The sequence below is a fragment of the Eupeodes corollae genome, chromosome 3 (assembly GCF_945859685.1).
Source record: "Eupeodes corollae chromosome 3, idEupCoro1.1, whole genome shotgun sequence".
NCBI classification, from domain to species: Eukaryota; Metazoa; Arthropoda; class Insecta; order Diptera; family Syrphidae; genus Eupeodes; species Eupeodes corollae.
In genome coordinates, this window is record NC_079149.1 from 82,962,823 (window position 1) to 82,982,304 (window position 19,482).

The 19,482-nt window shown below is 35.5% G+C and overlaps 1 protein-coding gene across 1 annotated transcript; it reads left to right on the forward strand.

Moving 5' to 3' along the window:
* Positions 1-1,660: 1,660 nt before the first annotated feature.
* LOC129950150 (ATP synthase subunit g, mitochondrial) lies at positions 1,661-2,339 on the forward strand. The gene is made up of 3 exons (XM_056061987.1): positions 1,661-1,800; positions 1,861-1,916; positions 1,975-2,339. The coding sequence occupies exons 2-3, from the start codon at positions 1,877-1,879 to the stop codon at positions 2,232-2,234; spliced, it is 300 nt and encodes a 99-aa protein (XP_055917962.1). The 5' UTR covers positions 1,661-1,800; positions 1,861-1,876; the 3' UTR covers positions 2,235-2,339.
* Positions 2,340-19,482: the final 17,143 nt, after the last annotated feature.

Consider the following 19,482-nt stretch of genomic DNA (forward strand, 5'->3'; position numbering starts at 1 on the left):
TGTAAGCCACAATCATGCAAGCCGTTTCCAATAATACAGGTGGATTAAACAGAAAATTGAATAGGTACTTGCAACTTCGGGAATTGCTGCTACATTATTAGAAGGTGATCGGACCTCATACTCTGCATTAAAATTGCCATTAAATGTACAGGCGATTGATACTGCAACTTGCAATATTTCGAGAAATTCTGCTATGGCAAAAGTTCTGCGATTAACGTCAATTGTTATATGGAATGAGTGCACAATAGCGAATAAAAAATGAATAGAATCATTTAATCGAACGATGCAGGAATTACGCGATAATCAACAGCTGTTTTGGTGGTGCTCTGATATTGCTGTCAGAGGACTTTTGTCAAACATTGCCTGTCATTCCTCGATCAACTCGTACTGATGAAATAAACGCCTGTTTGAAGTCATCAAATTTTTGGAGATATGTACGAAAATTGACACTGAACATTAATATGCGTATTCACAAAAAAAAATAATGCAACTGTCCATGAGTCAAAACAATTGTTAGAAATTGGTGATGGCAAAATATCAATCGACAGTACGAACGCATCGATCACTTTACCGGACAATTTTTGTACAATCTATAAATGAGTTTATTGAATGTGTTTTTCCGAACATTCTTTAAAATTAGAGAAATCATGATTGGTTGAGAGAACGCACAATTTAAGCACCAAAAAACATTCATTTCAATGCCATTCATTTTTAAATTCAAGCGAAACTGCCAGGTGTAGTCACGACATATAAATCAATTGACAGTGTTTTTAATCAAGATGAGTCAATAAATTATCCACTTGAATTTTTAAATTCATTGGAACCGGCTGGTATACCACCACATTGCTTGAATTTGAAAATTGGTTCGTTGATTGTATTATTGCGAAACATTAATCCACCAGATTGGTGGTAAAAAAGTTCTTGCCAAATTTGATTGAAGCAATAATCTTAACTGGTAGATGAAAAGAATAAGTGTGTTTGATACCGAGTATCCGTATGATTACAACTGATATGCCATTTGAATTCAAAAGATTGCAAAACCCTGTGCGTTTATCGTTTGCGATGTTCATAAATAAGGCCCAAGGGCAAACACTTCACGTTTGTGGTGTCAATTTGGAGGAATCATGTTTCAGTTTCAATCAACTTTATGTTGCCTGTTCCAAAGTCGATCTACCCAACTTTTTATTTATTCATGCTCAAAATGGAAAAACTTATCCAACTTTTTTAGACTCATCCCTATAGACCCACCATAGTAAGAGTACCCAATTCTTTTTTATTTTTTAGTTTTTACTCCTTGTTGATAAATATAATATAAACAATATATCATTTGGGTCACTTGGACTTTAAAATAGCTAGCAATTCAAAATATTTGTTTGTTTGAATAAATGAACTTAAAAATAATTATTTTTAATTACTATGCCTTATACGTAGCGAAGCACGTACCGAGCCGCTAGTGATAATATAAAAAGCATATATTGCAAATTAATATTTTTCAACAATCTAGTTTAAGTTTCTAGATTTTAAGTATATATTAAGATTTGTTAAAGTTAGTATTTAACAAATTATAAAAAAAATAAATAAAATGATTAAATATTGAATTCTCCAAAGTAACAATTTGTACGCATGTAAACGAAGAACAACTGGAATTGGTATTTATAAGACTGGAATGTGTTGAAAGGGAAATTTTTATCTATACTGGAAAATTTACAATTTTTTCGATTTTAAACTCAAGTACAAATTTTCAGTACCCAAACTGTCAAATTGTACTGTGCCGTGATTTCAGTTTCCTTGAAGAAAAAGGTAAGTTTTCTTTTATTTAAGAAAAACGCATTTATTTAATCCAACAAATAAATTCTACAGAGTTAGCAAATTGAAAATGGCCAGTATTGCTTCTAAAGGATCTGGTTTGGTAAACCGTAAGTAAATTTTCCTTACCTAACCCCAAAGTGTTATGTAATTATTCGATTTCCTTAGAGCTTATGGTCCAAGCTAGACCACAGTTGGACGTTTTCTTGAAATACGCCAAAGTGGAGCTAACACCACCAACTCCTGCTGACATCCCAGCTATTCGCCAAGGAATTAGCCGACTCATCACCGGTGCTCGCACTGGTGCATGGAAAAATGTTACTGTCCGCGAAGGATGGTTGAACACTTTGGTGACAATGGAAGTATGTTTTTGGTTTTATGTTGGTGAATGCATCGGAAAGCGTCACATTGTTGGATACGATGTTTAAATTAGTGCTTTCGTAAGCCATTTCGTTAATTTGTAACTCTCAGCATCCCATTGTTGGGATGATTTTTTCCATGAAAAGAAACAATAAAGATATAAATTAAACAAACATTCTAAAATTATCAATTAATATTTTAGTATTTAAAGCCATGGCGTTTAAGTTGTTTCAACTAAATTCACCTTTTTTGGAATTATATATGAAGAAAATCTGTGCTATGAATTTCAACCAAAAAAAGTGGAACTTTCTTCCAAACAAAAATATGTTTCCCTAAGTTTGGAGTTACTGAAAAGTGGCATCGAATTTGTTCTTTTATTTAGGTTATGACTGAAGCTACGATATATTAGACTTTTGTAATACAAATATTCTTTTCCTAGTTAGTAAACAATTGACATTTTTAGAATAAATCTATTTATATGCAATTTGTTTAGCCTTGAAATAAGATTCTTCATTGTATGAGCTGTTTCTTTTTCCCTTGATTTTTTTTTATTTTACTTCAATTACTTTCCTATAGTATGAAATTTTTTGTTTTCATGACGTGTTTTGTACTTCTTTGAGTCCAAGATGTTAACAGTAAATTGCTGGACTATTTACTTGTAAGCTTGACCTATCTAAGGACACACATTTTATGAGCATGTGCCACACCCTTTCGTCATGCTTAAAAATGTTATTAAGGACGTTGTAGATAGTTTCTATAATTTTATCAAATTTCAATATAAATCCTTGTTCAAAAGCTCTCTAAAGTCTATTTTTATAGTTTTTGCTTTTATTTTTAACTTGCAATCTTTGTTTCAACAAAATTAAGAGGGATATGAAGATAAACTTTTTAGTAATTTTGACTTTATGCATACAATTATATAAATAGTATGCTAGACCCTTTTATTCAAATGAAATACCCGATGCACCTTTTCCTTATGATGAAATAAACTAAGTTTTGAAAAATCTTAAAGAGCAGAAGTCACCAGGTTTAAATGGGATTACATTTGAACTTTTTAAATACGCTACAAATGAACTGAAGGAACAAATGACAACTGCTTTTAATAATATCGTCGTCGTTCTATGAAAACTCCCTAAGTCCATTTTCCGTAAAAATGAAATAAATACACTAAGTTCATGCAAATGACAAAATTTATATTTTTTCAAAACTCCTAAGCTTAATGATGTACCATTTTTAAATTATAAAAAATTAAAAATCCCAAAATCTATTAATTTGCATGTTGATTTCTTCGTGTGTTTTGGTTTTTGTGTTTCTTTTATTTGCAAAGGCTGGACATTTCAGGGTAGATTATTGTAATATTCGTGGGCTTAGATCGAATTTTCTTTCTGTGTACTCCCATACTGCTTTAAACAGGCCAGCTGTATTGGCACTAAGTGAAACCCAAGTGGGTGAGGATTCCGATCCCACTGAATTCTTTATTCAAGGGTATAACTTGGTGCCTTTATTCTTTTCCCGCCATGGTCTCGCCATATACATTAGGAATGATGTTGCTTATCAGTTTTTGCCACAATATGGTCTCTGCACCAATTCTTTTTTCAATTTTATGTGGTTTAAATTTTCCGTGAACAAGCAAATCATTCACTATTGCTTCCTTTATCGAAGCCCAAATCTAGAAAGAGTATCAACTTCTCGTGAATTTGATGCTTTGTCTGATTCCGTCCAAAGAATTGTTTCGTCCTATCCTCGCACTGAAATCGTTGTTACGGGCGATTTCAATGTATACAATTCTTCATGGCTTCAACATTCGGGCCAGTCAACACCAGAAAGAGTGTATGCTGAGATCTTTGCTTAGTTAAACCACCTAACTCAGCTGGTCAACGAGCCGACTCGAATATCGAATATATCATATCAGCAAATTTCTCGTGTAAAAACTCTCCAGTTAAAGAAAGAGCTCCTAAGAGAACCGTTTGGCAATGCGAGAAAGCCAACTGGGACGGTCTCAATAATTACTTCAGGATCTTTAACTGGTCACTATGCTTCCTCGATAGTGACGTTGACGCCAGCGCTGATATGATCACAAGTTTGATTCTACTGGGAATGAGAACTTTTATCCCGAATAGGGTTAATAGCATCAAACCTATGAAAAACGCATGGTTCGATGCGAGCTGTAAAGAGGTTATTAGGGTTAAGAAGGTAAGTTTCCGTTGTTTTAAAGCCAATCCAACTGAGGAAAACCGGAATAAGTTTAAGCAAGCCAGGAAGGCCTGCAACGCCCATATTCGACGGACCAAATTTTTACATGACCAACAATTACGGCAAAAAATACTGCAATGTCCCAAAGGCAGTCAAAATTTTTGGTCATTTGTAAAAAATATGAGGAATTCTTCCTCTTCCTCGGTTCCTACGCTCGTTGTGAATGACACTCCATTTGTTAGCTCTTTAGAGAGAGCAAATCTCTTTGCTAGGCAGTTCGCCGCCAATTCAACTCTACCAGTGAGTGTTATGACTCCGCCTGTACTTGAGCGAGTTAATGATTCTATGGGGCAAATCTTTTTTCGCACTCGCGAGAGTCCTAAAAGATCTTAACATACACAAATCTGCTGGTCCGGATGGTATCCCCGCTATTGTTCTGAAGAGGTGTTCTTCATCGCTGGCAAAACCTGCGTAAGCTTTTTCATCTGTCCTACTCCTCAGGTCTCGTTCGGAGCGGATGGAAAACCGCATTTGTCCAGCCTATTCCCAAAAAAGGTGAATCTTCCTCACCGTCTAATTATCGACCGATTGCACTTACGCCCTTCTTTCCAAGGTCATGGAAACGCTGATTAATTATCAGCTCAAGAAATATCTTGAAGAACGGAAGCTTCTTAATGACCGACAGTATGGCTTTAGGAGCAATAGGTCCACTGGTGATCTCATGGTTCGACTCACCGAACAGTGGAACAAATCTTTACATAGTTTTGGAGAAAGTAAGATTATTGCACTAGATATTTCAAAAGCATTTGATAGGGTTTGACATCAGGCTCTCTTATCGAAAATGCGTGCTTTCGGTTTGCATGAATCCCTACTTCATTGGATTAGTAATTACCTTTCGAATCGTTCAATACAAGTTGTATTGGATGGATTCAAGTCTGAAAACCACAAAATAAATGCTGGTGTGCCCCAGGGCTCTGTTCTATCTCCAACACTCTTTCTCATTTTTATTAATGATCTCCTGTCTGCAACATCTAATCCAATACATTGTTTCGCTGACGATAGTACTCTTAGCTTTTCATATTCGTTTTCAGATTCACACTCCTCTTCTTCGGATGTGGAACTGCAACGACAAAATATGATAAGCTCATTAAATTCCGACCTAAACAGCATTGTACAATGGGGAATAAGAAACCGCGTGGAATTTAATGCTTCGAAAACGCAATGCTGTCTTGTATCGTTAAAGCGAAATATACCCCCACTGCCATTATCCATGAATGGCACTTGCATCGAGGAAACTGAACATCTCGATATTCTCGGTATGTGTATCACCAACCACCTTTTGTGGAACGATCACATACGCGATGTCGCCAAAAATGCCGCAAGATGTTTGGGTTTTCTAAGGCGATGCAAGAAGTTTTTCTCCCCCTCTGATCTGGCTGTTATTTACAAGACTTACATACGTCCAAAGCTTTAGTATAACTCCCATATCTGGGCTGGTGCTCCTGCAACTTACTTAAGCCTCTTGGACAGTATTGAACGTAGAGCATTTAGACTGATTGGTGGTATTACCATCATAAGATCATTTACGTCACTTGAACATCGTCGAAATGTTTCTTGTCTCACCCTCTTTTACCGTTATTTTAATGGTTTATGCTGTAGAGAAATAGCCAGCTGCATTCCTCCCCTTAAACAGTTCAACCGTAATACTCGCGCTTCTAGGAGTGCTCATCAATATACACCCGAGCCCAACTTCGGTCGTACTGTCAAGTACAGAGATTCATTCTTTAGCCGTACTATGCGAATATGGAATGCCTTGCCACACTCTGTCTTTCCCAGCTATTGCAATATACAGGAATTCAAAACCAATGTGCACCGGCATCTCCTTTCAAACCCTCTCTCCCTTTAATAGTGCTCAGACTGTGTCTACATAATAAGGGTAATATATCCCTTTGAGTGTGCGCTTATTATAAAAAAAAAAACTTTAAATGCAAATATCCCAAAACACAAAAAATGGACTTAGGGAGTTTTAATAGAACGACGACGATATACTGGATACGGGAGCTATACCACCACAGTTTAAAGAAGCAATAATGTTCCTCATGCATAAAAAAGGATATATAGCCGAGCCAGCTAATTATAAAGGAATATCCCTTCTTAATGCATCCCATAAGATATTTACAAAAGTCTTGAATAATAGATTGGCACATTGGATTGAAAGTCAAACACTTATTCATGAAAATCAAGCTGGTTTCCGTAATGGTTACTCAACCGTAGACAACATTTTTGTGCTTCAGGATATTGCTGGCACATTCCTAGAACAAAAAAAGAAATTATTCGTCTTCTTCATTGATTTTATGGCAGCCTTTGATAACATCGATCGAAGAGCTCTGTTTTATAAGCTCTACAATACTGGAATGAGTAATAATTTTGGAAGGGTACTCGAAAACACGTTTGAAGAAAACCGAGCAGCGGTATGGTGTGGAACTGAGACTTTGGAGTGGTTCGCAACAAATATGGGAGTAAGAAAAGGATGATCCTTAAGTCCTTAACTGTTTTCGTTGTTTATCAATGACCTCACAGACTGTCTACCAGGAGGAATAGAGTTTGCCGGGGTGTTATTTAAAGCACTTTTTTGCAGACGATGTGGTATTATTCGCGTACTCGTCCGAATCATTACAGTTGATGATAAAACCCCTTTATATGTGCTGTCGAACTTGGAATTTAACAGTTAACCCTGGAAAGTCAAAGGTGATGATTTTCAAAAAAGGAGGTGGTAGATTATGTAGAAACGAGCAATGGCATTTGAATGGAGAACCAATTGAAGTTGTAAAAAAACTACAAATACCTTGGTAAGCTTGTAAAAGCAAAAACTGCAATATGTGCCGCATGGAAAAGATGTTTTTCAAAGAAATTCATTGACCATACCGTTAAATACAATGTTTTCGTTGGAGGAGTAGAATCGGTGATGCTCGCTATGGTGCACAATCTTGGGGACACAGTCAACATGAAACCGTAGAGAAACTCATGAAATATTATATTAAAATAATTTTTGGACTACCAAGTACAACACCCAATTATATGCTGATAATCGAAACAGGCCTTTCCCCATTATTTGTTAAAACTTTGAAGCTCCTCGTAGATTACATACTGAAAGTTCTTGAGATGCAAGAAGAAAGACTTCCCAAAATGTTTCCCATGAAAGGTATTTAAGGAGAAATTTATGGTTTGGTAAACTTAAGGATATCAAACGGAAGTCCACTAAAAGATATGCTCTATGAACTCATTTCCAAAGTGGATGAACAATATAGGCTAGATTGTATAAATATGGCTACATCTTCCTTTCACCGATTGTTGTACAGCACCCTGAACCACAATTTGTGTGAAAACAATTGAGTAGGTGAGAAGAAAAACTCGTTATGTCCACTTTTTTTTAAAAATGAGTTTTAAATGTAGGTATGTTTGAAGGGTTGGCAGCATTGCACAAATTAAAACTCAAATTTTGTAGCATAACTGCTTAAATCCCTTTAAAAATTCTAGTTGGAAATCATGTTTGGTTTTAAAACTATCCATATCCAGTTTAAAGTTTGCAGCAAAACGTTTCATATCCATCACAGTAGGTATTGTTTTCAAAACACTTCTTCTCTATCATCTGTTTACCGTTGTGCTCAGACAAAATTACATTCTTTTGATAGTGATTACTCTAATAAGATTGATTTAAGATGGATAATCATTCTTTCCCAGTTTTGTCTGAAGGTAGGGGCAAAAAAAAGTGATTAATAAAATCTCTTGGAAAAGGGAACAGCTAAGGAAGAAAAGGTGAGATTTTCAAGCATCAATTTATCAAGTTTATAGCATTTTTGCTTAGGTATTTGCCGAAGAAACTTCCCATAGTGCCTGGTTGCACTCACAAAAAGAAAAATCTTAAATGCACTAAAATTTCCATTCAAGATATTCGTCGTTTTTATGAATCCTTTTATGTAAATAAAGAAAAGATTACACAGGATAATTTCATTTTAAAATATACATCTCAAACAAAGCCAATGAGGATAAGGCGCTCTGGTAATAATTTGAATTGCAACTATGTGGTATTTTGAAAAGTCTAATCATAACTGTGATTTAGGAAATGAAACACAAGAAGTACATTTCAGGGGTATTTTAATTTACTTTGTAAGGTCCAAGAATGATGGCTTATTGCAAGTTTGTCGAACCAGTTTTTTGCATTCAGAGTTTAAAATATATGCAAAAATCATCTCTCAGCTGGAGAAACACCACATGAAAAACGAGGGGGTGACACTAGATCCAAAAAATACCAACGAAAAAAAATGGATGTACAAATTTTTATTAAAAAGTTGCACTGTGTGGATTCCCAATACACCAGGGAACATAGTGTTCGGCAATGTTCTCCAAGCGACTGGAGCGTTAAACTGCTTTGGAGGCAGTACAACAATGCTGCTGACACCAGTCTCAAGGTAAAATATCACTTTTTCTGGGAAATTTTTCGACGAGACTTCAACCTTAGCTTTGACACACCTTTGACGGATGCTTGTTCGGAGTGCATTAGATTAAAGTCTCTTATTAAGTGTTCACCAGGGAAAGAAAAAGTGTTGACAATGGCAAAGTATGCGGTGCATAAAAAGAAAGCTAAGGCTTTTCATGAATTGCTCCAAAAATCCTCTGAAGAAATCTTTAAGTTTTCGTTTGACTGTCAGAAAAATCTAGTTTTACCAAAAGTTCCTAATCAAGCTGCATATTATTCAAGGCAGCTCTATCAGTATAATTTCACAATCTGTGAAGGGACATCAAAAAACAAACAAACATCCGACATTGTTAAAATTTATTCTTGGTCTAAAGATTGTAACGACTTTGTTGGCGTAAAGGTCGATGCTGGTATGCTGGTACCACTGTAGCTCGTCGGTTGGGGTGGTTCTTTGACCTCCTAATCGTTACAAAAATAAATCATACCAGTCTAGGGTACCTATAGGTATTAGAAGGTACGCGAGTGATATTACTTTACCCTCCCTTCCATTGTCGTCTTACTCGCCTAGACGACCCTTAATATTGGTGTCCTTATTTAATTTCTCTTCATCTTTCTAGTTTAGCCACACTCATCTCTTAATAAAAAAATTTACCACTTCATTTCAAATTTATAATATACATTATTTAACTTTATTGACTTTCATTTTCTTCTTATTGTATGTTTAGATTTTAAGTTACGTTACTTTCATATCTTTTACTATTTAAAGCTTACTTTATTAAGTTAAAAAAATTGAAAATAAAAGTTTAATAAAAGTGATACAAAAATTATAGATTAATCCCTGTATTAAATTATTCGGGATGAATTCAAGTACGAGATATATGTAATTTTTAGTAATCTGGCGTAAGTTAATATTTAAATTATATCAAATTGATTAAAGACTCACCGGAAACGAAGTAGAAGTGGCCACTGCTGCTTGTCGATCGGCGTTGAATCCTTGTCGCTATAACTTCTATTTTTCCTTATTCTCTTTCTCCGCAAGATTACTTAACACTTCTTTTCTTTTTTTTTTTATCTTATAGCACTATAATTTTTATTACTTTTTTACTAGCACTTTTATTTCAATTTGCACAATTAAAAAAAAAACTAATTGATTAAGATTTAAAAAAATTAATTATATAAAAAAATTTAAATTATATAAAAAATGAAATTGCAGCTAGCTAGATTTGAACTGCAGGACCCTGGCTTGTTCAACACTTCAAACAGTGAGCTAACCAACTAAGCTATCTTCTTTGTTTAAGATTAAGTGATGATTAATTTCACAAAATTTCGACCAGGTTATTTAATAACCTGGTTATCCTGTTTAATGGTGATTGGACAGCTACTAATTTTCTGCGCGCCTGATATTTATTGGTCACTTCAAGTCCCTAAGGACTTGTAGAGGGAATTTTAGGCTTTTCAAGTTGCCTGTAGGAAAATGCCTGTTTTAAAAAAAACTTATTATTTTAACAAGAAAAACTACAAATTTTCCTTCCGTTTTCTTACCTCACTTCCTATTTTATAATTTTTTTCTCAGTATAAATGTGATGGACGTATCCCGTCTTTTCCTTTTAATTTTAAATTTTAAATTGAATTTGAATTCAACTTCTATATATATATGTATATATTCAAAATTTTAAATTTGCACTATGGATAATGTGATCGTTGCTATGGTCGAAAGGAAAAAGAAATAACCAGGCTTTTGAGCAATGTAAGTACCTCCGAAGGCTCGAAAGCTCGCTAATATTTCTTTGTTCTTAACCCATACTTACAAAGGTCTTTGTTACCAAATTCATAAACTAAAAATCTTTTTCAGTTAAAACGTTTTTTTTTTCTGCCTAGTGTGAGTTTTTCTCAATTCTGCACTTTTCAATTGCGAGAGAAGGTTTTTCATATTTCCCTTGACTTTCGCTCTGAGTTTGTTAACTTGGCAACATTCTCATGATTCTCTTGAGTTTGTCGCTAAGGTTCCTACTTATATTCTACTACTTTTCAATTTTGCCCATCCCTATTCCGAATGTCCTCAGCTGTCAAATTGACAATTCAATTATTTATTAAATGTCAATAACGAAAGTAATTTAGCTTTGAATGTCGTGTTTATTTTTCGAATTTATTTAATTTAATTCCTTATTTAAATAAAATCGGTTACAGGGCTATGCTGGTTTCTAACAATGAATTGTTGGAAACTACGCATATGAACCCACGAGTGTTTTCATCAGTGTAAACTTTGTGTTCAATAAGTAATAATTTTTTTAAGTGCGACTAGCAACTAGATTGAAATTGCATCATTCTCTGACGCCAACTCGGTCGCATTGTTTTTAGTCATTGACCTATGCCTAAATTAAATTTAACGTGGGAGCCGTACCTAACTCCCTGATGTCTCAAGCCGGGCTACTATCAGATAAGTATTTTTGTACATTTTAGGAATGATAAGACATTCTTTGTGAAAAGTTTTTTTGTTTTTCAGGTTACTGCCGGATATCCTTGGCATGAAAAATCCCTATGGGTTTTCCTTCTCTGGTTTCAAGTTCGTACATACACGAACCAACGATTCTTTTCACTCTGGATTTTAGAAACTTGGGTAGCAGTTTAGCATTGATGCCTTGCACAAATTTGCTTTGAGCAAAGTTGCGGTGGAACACTTCCTGTCCTACCCTAAACAGAACCGGCTTTGCACGTAAATTGTATGTATTTTTCGATTTTTGATATGCTCTATCTAAATTAGTTTTAATTTTGTGATGTGCTAGACTTACTTTAGCTTCTTTCGGTAAATACATTGTATCGTGATTGTTTAATGAATTTATATCCAGTAAAATTTTATAAGTCGAGGCGTGCGTAATCATATTTTGATTAAAAAGTGCAAAATATGGTTGACATCCAATTGAATCGTGCACGTCCGACCTTAATGCACACGCTATGCTTGACAATTGTAAGTCCCAGTCGTTCTGCTCCTTGGAAATGAGTATCCTTAGTTTACTGAGGATATTTCTATTCACCCTTTCCGAGTTATTTGCTTGCGGTGAATACAAAGCAGTTTTCAGATGTTTGATTCCATATGCATTCAAGAAATTTGCAAATTCTTTCGAAACAAACTGTCGGCCGTTGTCAGAATGCAATATTTCAGGCGTTCCGAACTGATGGAATACATCACATTCTAAGAACCTAATTATTTTGGCCGATGTAGCTACTGACAAAGCTGTTAAAAAGACAAATTTCGAAAAGTGGTCTAACACAATTAGGATATAAATATTTCCTCGTTTTGTCCTTGGATAAGGGCCTAAAAGATCTATAAATAAACGCTGCATTGGTCTTTCTGTTATAGTCTGGTTCTGGATTGGAGCACGAAGAGTTACATTGGGAGCTTTTACTGTTTTACAGATGTCGCAATCATTAACATATCTTTTTATATCCAAAATCATTTTTGGCCAATAGTACTTTTCACGAATTCGTGCGTAAGTTTTACTAAACCCACTATGTAAAGTTAATTTAGTTTCATGCGACATCTGTATGACTTGTTTAGTTAAAGAATCTGGGAGCCAAAGCTTCCACCGGGAATCCTCTTCTCCCCATTCTCCAGTTCTAAACCGAACGCGCCTATATACATATTTGCCCGAAACAACTAGGTCCGGTAAAGACTCTTGGTTATCGGTGATGTTCTTTCTCAATTTGGAATATTGCTCCGAGTCAAAGTCGTCAGCGTTCAAGTCCACTTCTTCTCCTATTACATTTGCTGAAATCTCTTCGCAGCTTACTTCGGATGGCTGAATCAGTATGCCTTCCATGTCTACTCGCGACAAGGCGTCAGGTACAACATTGAGTGATCCCTTTCTATGCTCAATAGAAAAGTCGAACCCTTGTAGTTCAAGGCTCCACCGTGCTAACCTTCCACTCAAATCTTTGAGTGACATGAGCCACTTAAGACTTGAATGATCTGTTATCACTTTGAAAAGTGATCCCTCAACATAGGCACGAAACTTCCTTATGCTCAAGACTGCAGCAAGGCATTCTAATTCAGTCACTGTGTAATTTTTTTGAGCTTTGTTGAGTTTCTTAGACATGAAAGCGATAGGCCGTTCATTCTGATTCTCATCAAATTGAAAAAGAACTCCACCGATTCCCTCTGATGAAGCGTCGCATTGAATGACGAAGGGCTTTTTGAAATCGGGTTGACTCAAAACCGGGGCTGAAGAGAGAGCTTCTTTCAGCTGGTTGAAACTGTTAAGCGCTTCGGCACTGAATTCAAATTTTTTTTTCTTAAGACAATCAGTAAGTGGTGCTGCTAATTCTGAATAGTTCCTTATAAAGCGACGATACCACCCCGTGAGGCCTAAGAATCGTCGAACTTGCCTTTGTGAGTTAGGTACAGGAAAATTTACCATCGCCTCGATTTTTTCCGGGTTCGTTTTCAACGTTCCTTGTCCCACTATGTATCCCAAGTATTTTATTTCCCGCATGCCGAATTTACTCTTATCGAGGTTTATGGTTAGGTTTGCCCGGCGTAAGCACGATGCTACTTCTTTTAGGATACTAATATGACTTTCGAAGTCAGCGGTACATATTAAGAGGTCATCGAGGTATAGGAACACATTTTCTCTCAGGCGCGATGGCAAGACCTTGTCGAGAGTACGGCATAAGGTTTGAGCAGCATTGCTTAGACCGAAAGGCATAACCTTAAATTGGTAGAGTGGTCTACCGGGAACCACAAAAGCCGTTTTTGGTCGTGATTGTTCCTCTAAAGGAATTTGCCAATACGCATCCTTGAGATCTATACCTGAGATAAAATGTGTATCCTTGATGCGACTTAAAAGACCGTCTACGTGTGGCATCGGGTAAGCGTCCTTAACTGTCACCGCATTAACTTTCCTAAAATCGAGACAAAGACGAACTTTTCCGGGTTTCCTAACCAAAACCAATGGGCAACACCACGGAGGTTACTCTCCTCGATAACGTCTAATTCCAGCATGCGGTCTAACTCTTTGTACACTTCTTCTTGCCGAACCGGAGACAAAGGGTAATGCCCGGACTTGATTGGCGTTGCGTCCCCTGTATCGACAACGTGAAGACCTAGGTGAGTTTTTCCTAAACCTAACTCAACAAAGTTGGGAAACATTCTTTTAACTGCTTCTAACTTAGCTCTTTGTTCCGCAGATAACTCAACCAACTCTGCTTCTTCCTTGAAGTTGAATTCTTGCTCTTGATCTTGAGCAACACAAGCGATTTCACTGATTTGTGGAACTAAGTTGAACTCACTCCAAAAATTCATTCCCAAGTAGACGCTTTGGGTTAAGTTCGGGATTAAATAAAAGCAAAGAGTTTTTGCAATCCCATTGTATTTGGTGACAATGTCACAATACCCGACAATGTCGTGTGAACTACCATCAGCCGTGCGGACATGATTTCTGTAAGGCTTAACCTTGGCAAAAATTCTTTCAACTAAGTCAAAACAATCTTTGCCCAAAGCTGAATTTGATGCCCCGCTGTCTAACAGTGCGAAATAAGATTCTTCGTTAAGACGTACGTTAACGTACATCCTACTATCGCCTTCTAACGAAATTATGGAGTCTACAATTAATTTACGGTAAGCCTTACGATTCTTGTATCGGTCTCTACACTTTTGAATTTTTCGGCTAACTAAAGTTTCTTTCTTTCCAAAAATTTTAGCTCTGACTTTTGCATAATTTAATTTTCGCTCATGCAAAGAATTATGTGAGAAATGGAGAACTGGATGGCTAGAGATTTCTTGATTTTCAACATTTTTTAAAGTTTGGATTGGATCTGAGTTTGAAATTTTCATGGGTGATTCACTGAAGCCGTCTTTTCCTAGATGTTGCTTGGAATGCGAATCTTTTTCAGTGAGTATGCTATTATTATTATTTATTGTTTTGAAGGGCCTGCAAGATTTTTCGTGGGACGGTTCTCCCCGCCCTTCTTTTCGTCCCGACGAAAGTTTTCCGAGTGCTTATTATTGCACTCAGGAGTAGAAACTCCCTTAGCCCCGCAAAGGAAACAAAATAAATTCCTCGTATGAGAAGGACAGTTATAAAAGGAATGCCCTTTATCGTCGCAGTTCCAACAGCAAAAAGTACTGCTTGATCTATTTCCGTGAAGGATAGCGGAAATTTCTTCATCATTTATTTCCGACTTATCGTCTTCTTCCAAGACTACCTCGTGTACTGCCTTGGGGCATCTTTTGGCTAGAAATTTCTCTGCCTGTCTGGCTTTCAACCTTAGTTGCTCCAAAGTTTTGACATCCGAAGACAACAAAATTTCCCCAAGTTTATCTTTTGCGTTATTTCTGAGCACCTCTAACAACTTTTTGCTGTCAAACGGCTCTTTCATACGGTCGTTGATTGTAACGACTGCGTTGTAATACTCGTCGAAAGGTTCCTTAAAACCTTGCTTCCGAGTGAGTAGTCGCATGTAAATGTCGACGTCACCCTCAGGTCGACCAAACTCCCTACGCATTTCTGCTTTGACTTCCTCCAAACTAGCTTCAGTATTTTTTTTCAAGTATCTCCAATACCATTTATTGGCGTTGTCCTTCAAGAGGACATGCAAATTTGCAACGATTTGCTCGTCTGAATAACCTGAAGACTTTTGCATGCGGTTAACTTTAAATAGAAAATCACCAATGTTTGAAAACCCATCGTATTGGATACACCAGCGATCTAGACGACATTTGTCTACGGCATTGGAATTGCTCACAGACAAATTAGCAAATTGTCTTTCTAACGGCGATCTAGTGGCCTGTCTCTCTTGAGACGAAGAACCGCTTACCGGTGCTTCTATAGTATTTTGTACATTATGAGATTTCTCGAAACTCTCTATGCGTTTATTGACGCTTTCCATAAATTCTTTCATCTGCTGGAAAATTCGCATTTGATTGTCCAGCAAACTTCTATCTATCCTATCGAGTAGGTCTTCTTGATCCATCGTGCGGGCCCTATCTATATTTTCTTGACGTCTATTAAGATTGTCATTATCCTGTAAGGCATTGTTTTCTTCTTGATTAGCGCCTTCATTCGCTACACCCTGTATCGATTCCCTATTATTTGACATTTCTGGACTATTATCTACGATTATCGTATTCAACTCCCGCGAAAAATCTAAAGAATTGTCTAAATTGAATCGGTCAATTGTAGTATTAAATCGCCTTACAAAATCCTCGAAAGTTGCTTCAGATATAGCTCGAAGATTATTCCAACTACTAGCTACACTTGTTCTGGGATTTTCCTGGCTCATGCTATTGAGCCTCCTCGTTTTCCAAAAAGATGAATGTAATTTCAAATACTAATTCAAAAAAAAAAAAAACCTCGACTCTGTTTTTCAAACTGTATTGTTCTCTCCAGCAGGCTTGCAACTTATTCAAATTCAAACTAATTTTATAGTTTAATCACTGAATGATTATTAAATTAAACAACTTATTTTAAAAGTATTATCTATAAATTGATAATTATTTGGATTTCTTTTTCAGAAAATTTCATAAAACATAAAGAGATGAGTGTGACTTCACTATATAAAAGATGTGTTGAAAGGATTTAAAGGACACCATTGTTCTACGAGCCAAAATGAAATCAAAATTTAAGTATTCTAGTGGTATGTATCTGAAACTACAAAAAAATTAATATTTAGACAAAATCTCTTTCCCAGGACACCAACGGACGAACCTTTCATCTGCGATGACTCTGGCAAAAAATAATTTATCCTAGTTAAGTTTAAAAATGAGTATTCTGTTGGAAGCACTTTTGAGGACGCTTTCGCTTCCGCGAGTCTACTTCCAACAAAATCTCCAAGCAAGGGCTAATTTATTCGGTCGTTTGAAAACCAATCTTTGATTTATCAAAGACTCGAACCTTAAGTTCCTTCTTGTGTTTTGTTTTTTTGAAACTGCCATATCAATTTAAACTTCCGGTGGCAACCGATACCAAAATGTACTTTCGAGTTATCGTGACTCACAAGAAATTTAAATTGAATTAAACTGGCCTTTCAATTTGTTAAAAAAAATACTATTGTAAGCTAAAAGAAATGTTAATAAAATTGACTAATAATTAAAATGTAAAAATTTGATGTGGCTCAAAAAAAATGTCTCTAGCTTCGCTATCCCTGATAGCGGCTACACGTTATGGGCGCCATTTTGTAACGACTTTGTTGGCGTAAAGGTCGATGCTGGTATGCTGGTACCACTGTAGCTCGTCGGTTGGGGTGGTTCTTTGACCTCCTAATCGTTACAAAAATAAATCATACCAGTCTAGGGTACCTATAGGTATTAGAAGGTACGCGAGTGATATTACTTTACCCTCCCTTCCATTGTCGTCTTACTCGCCTAGACGACCCTTAATATTGGTGTCCTTATTTAATTTCTCTTCATCTTTCTAGTTTAGCCACACTCATCTCTTAATAAAAAAATTTACCACTTCATTTCAAATTTATAATATACATTATTTAACTTTATTGACTTTCATTTTCTTCTTATTGTATGTTTAGATTTTAAGTTACGTTACTTTCATATCTTTTACTATTTAAAGCTTACTTTATTAAGTTAAAAAAATTGAAAATAAAAGTTTAATAAAAGTGATACAAAAATTATAGATTAATCCCTGTATTAAATTATTCGGGATGAATTCAAGTACGAGATATATGTAATTTTTAGTAATCTGGCGTAAGTTAATATTTAAATTATATCAAATTGATTAAAGACTCACCGGAAACGAAGTAGAAGTGGCCACTGCTGCTTGTCGATCGGCGTTGAATCCTTGTCGCTATAACTTCTATTTTTCCTTATTCTCTTTCTCCGCAAGATTACTTAACACTTCTTTTCTTTTTTTTTTTATCTTATAGCACTATAATTTTTATTACTTTTTTACTAGCACTTTTATTTCAATTTGCACAATTAAAAAAAAAACTAATTGATTAAGATTTAAAAAAATTAATTATATAAAAAAATTTAAATTATATAAAAAATGAAATTGCAGCTAGCTAGATTTGAACTGCAGGACCCTGGCTTGTTCAACACTTCAAACAGTGAGCTAACCAACTAAGCTATCTTCTTTGTTTAAGATTAAGTGATGATTAATTTCACAAAATTTCGACCAGGTTATTTAATAACCTGGTTATCCTGTTTAATGGTGATTGGACAGCTACTAATTTTCTGCGCGCCTGATATTTATTGGTCACTTCAAGTCCCTAAGGACTTGTAGAGGGAATTTTAGGCTTTTCAAGTTGCCTGTAGGAAAATGCCTGTTTTAAAAAAACTTATTATTTTAACAAGAAAAACTACAAATTTTCCTTCCGTTTTCTTACCTCACTTCCTATTTTATAATTTTTTTCTCAGTATAAATGTGATGGACGTATCCCGTCTTTTCCTTTTAATTTTAAATTTTAAATTGAATTTGAATTCAACTTCTATATATATATGTATATATTCAAAATTTTAAATTTGCACTATGGATAATGTGATCGTTGCTATGGTCGAAAGGAAAAAGAAATAACCAGGCTTTTGAGCAATGTAAGTACCTCCGAAGGCTCGAAAGCTCGCTAATATTTCTTTGTTCTTAACCCATACTTTCAAAGGTCTTTGTTACCAAATTCATAAACTAAAAATCTTTTTCAGTTAAAACGTTTTTTTTTCTGCCTAGTGTGAGTTTTTCTCAATTCTGCACTTTTCAATTGCGAGAGAAGGTTTTTCATATTTCCCTTGACTTTCGCTCTGAGTTTGTTAACTTGGCAACATTCTCATGATTCTCTTGAGTTTGTCGCTAAGGTTCCTACTTATATTCTACTACTTTTCAATTTTGCCCATCCCTATTCCGAATGTCCTCAGCTGTCAAATTGACAATTCAATTATTTATTAAATGTCAATAACGAAAGTAATTTAGCTTTGAATGTCGTGTTTATTTTTCGAATTTATTTAATTTAATTCCTTATTTAAATAAAATCGGTTACAGGGCTATGCTGGTTTCTAACAATGAATTGTTGGAAACTACGCATATGAACCCACGAGTGTTTTCATCAGTGTAAACTTTGTGTTCAATAAGTAATAATTTTTTTAAGTGCGACTAGCAACTAGATTGAAATTGCATCATTCTCTGACGCCAACTCGGTCGCATTGTTTTTAGTCATTGACCTATGCCTAAATTAAATTTAACGTGGGAGCCGTACCTAACTCCCTGATGTCTCAAGCCGGGCTACTATCAGATAAGTATTTTTGTACATTTTAGGAATGATAAGACATTCTTTGTGAAAAGTTTTTTTGTTTTTCAGGTTACTGCCGGATATCCTTGGCATGAAAAATCCCTATGGGTTTTCCTTCTCTGGTTTCAAGTTCGTACATACACGAACCAACGATTCTTTTCACTCTGGATTTTAGAAACTTGGGTAGCAGTTTAGCATTGATGCCTTGCACAAATTTGCTTTGAGCAAAGTTGCGGTGGAACACTTCCTGTCCTACCCTAAACAGAACCGGCTTTGCACGTAAATTGTATGTATTTTTCGATTTTTGATATGCTCTATCTAAATTAGTTTTAATTTTGTGATGTGCTAGACTTACTTTAGCTTCTTTCGGTAAATACATTGTATCGTGATTGTTTAATGAATTTATATCCAGTAAAATT

Coding starts and splice junctions, on each gene's coding strand:
- LOC129950150 (XM_056061987.1), top strand. CDS start 1,877: ATGGCCAGTATTGCTTCTAAAGGATCTGGTTTGGTAAACC. Junction 1,917..1,974: donor AGGATCTGGTTTGGTAAACC/GTAAGTAAATTT, acceptor CGATTTCCTTAG/AGCTTATGGTCCAAGCTAGA.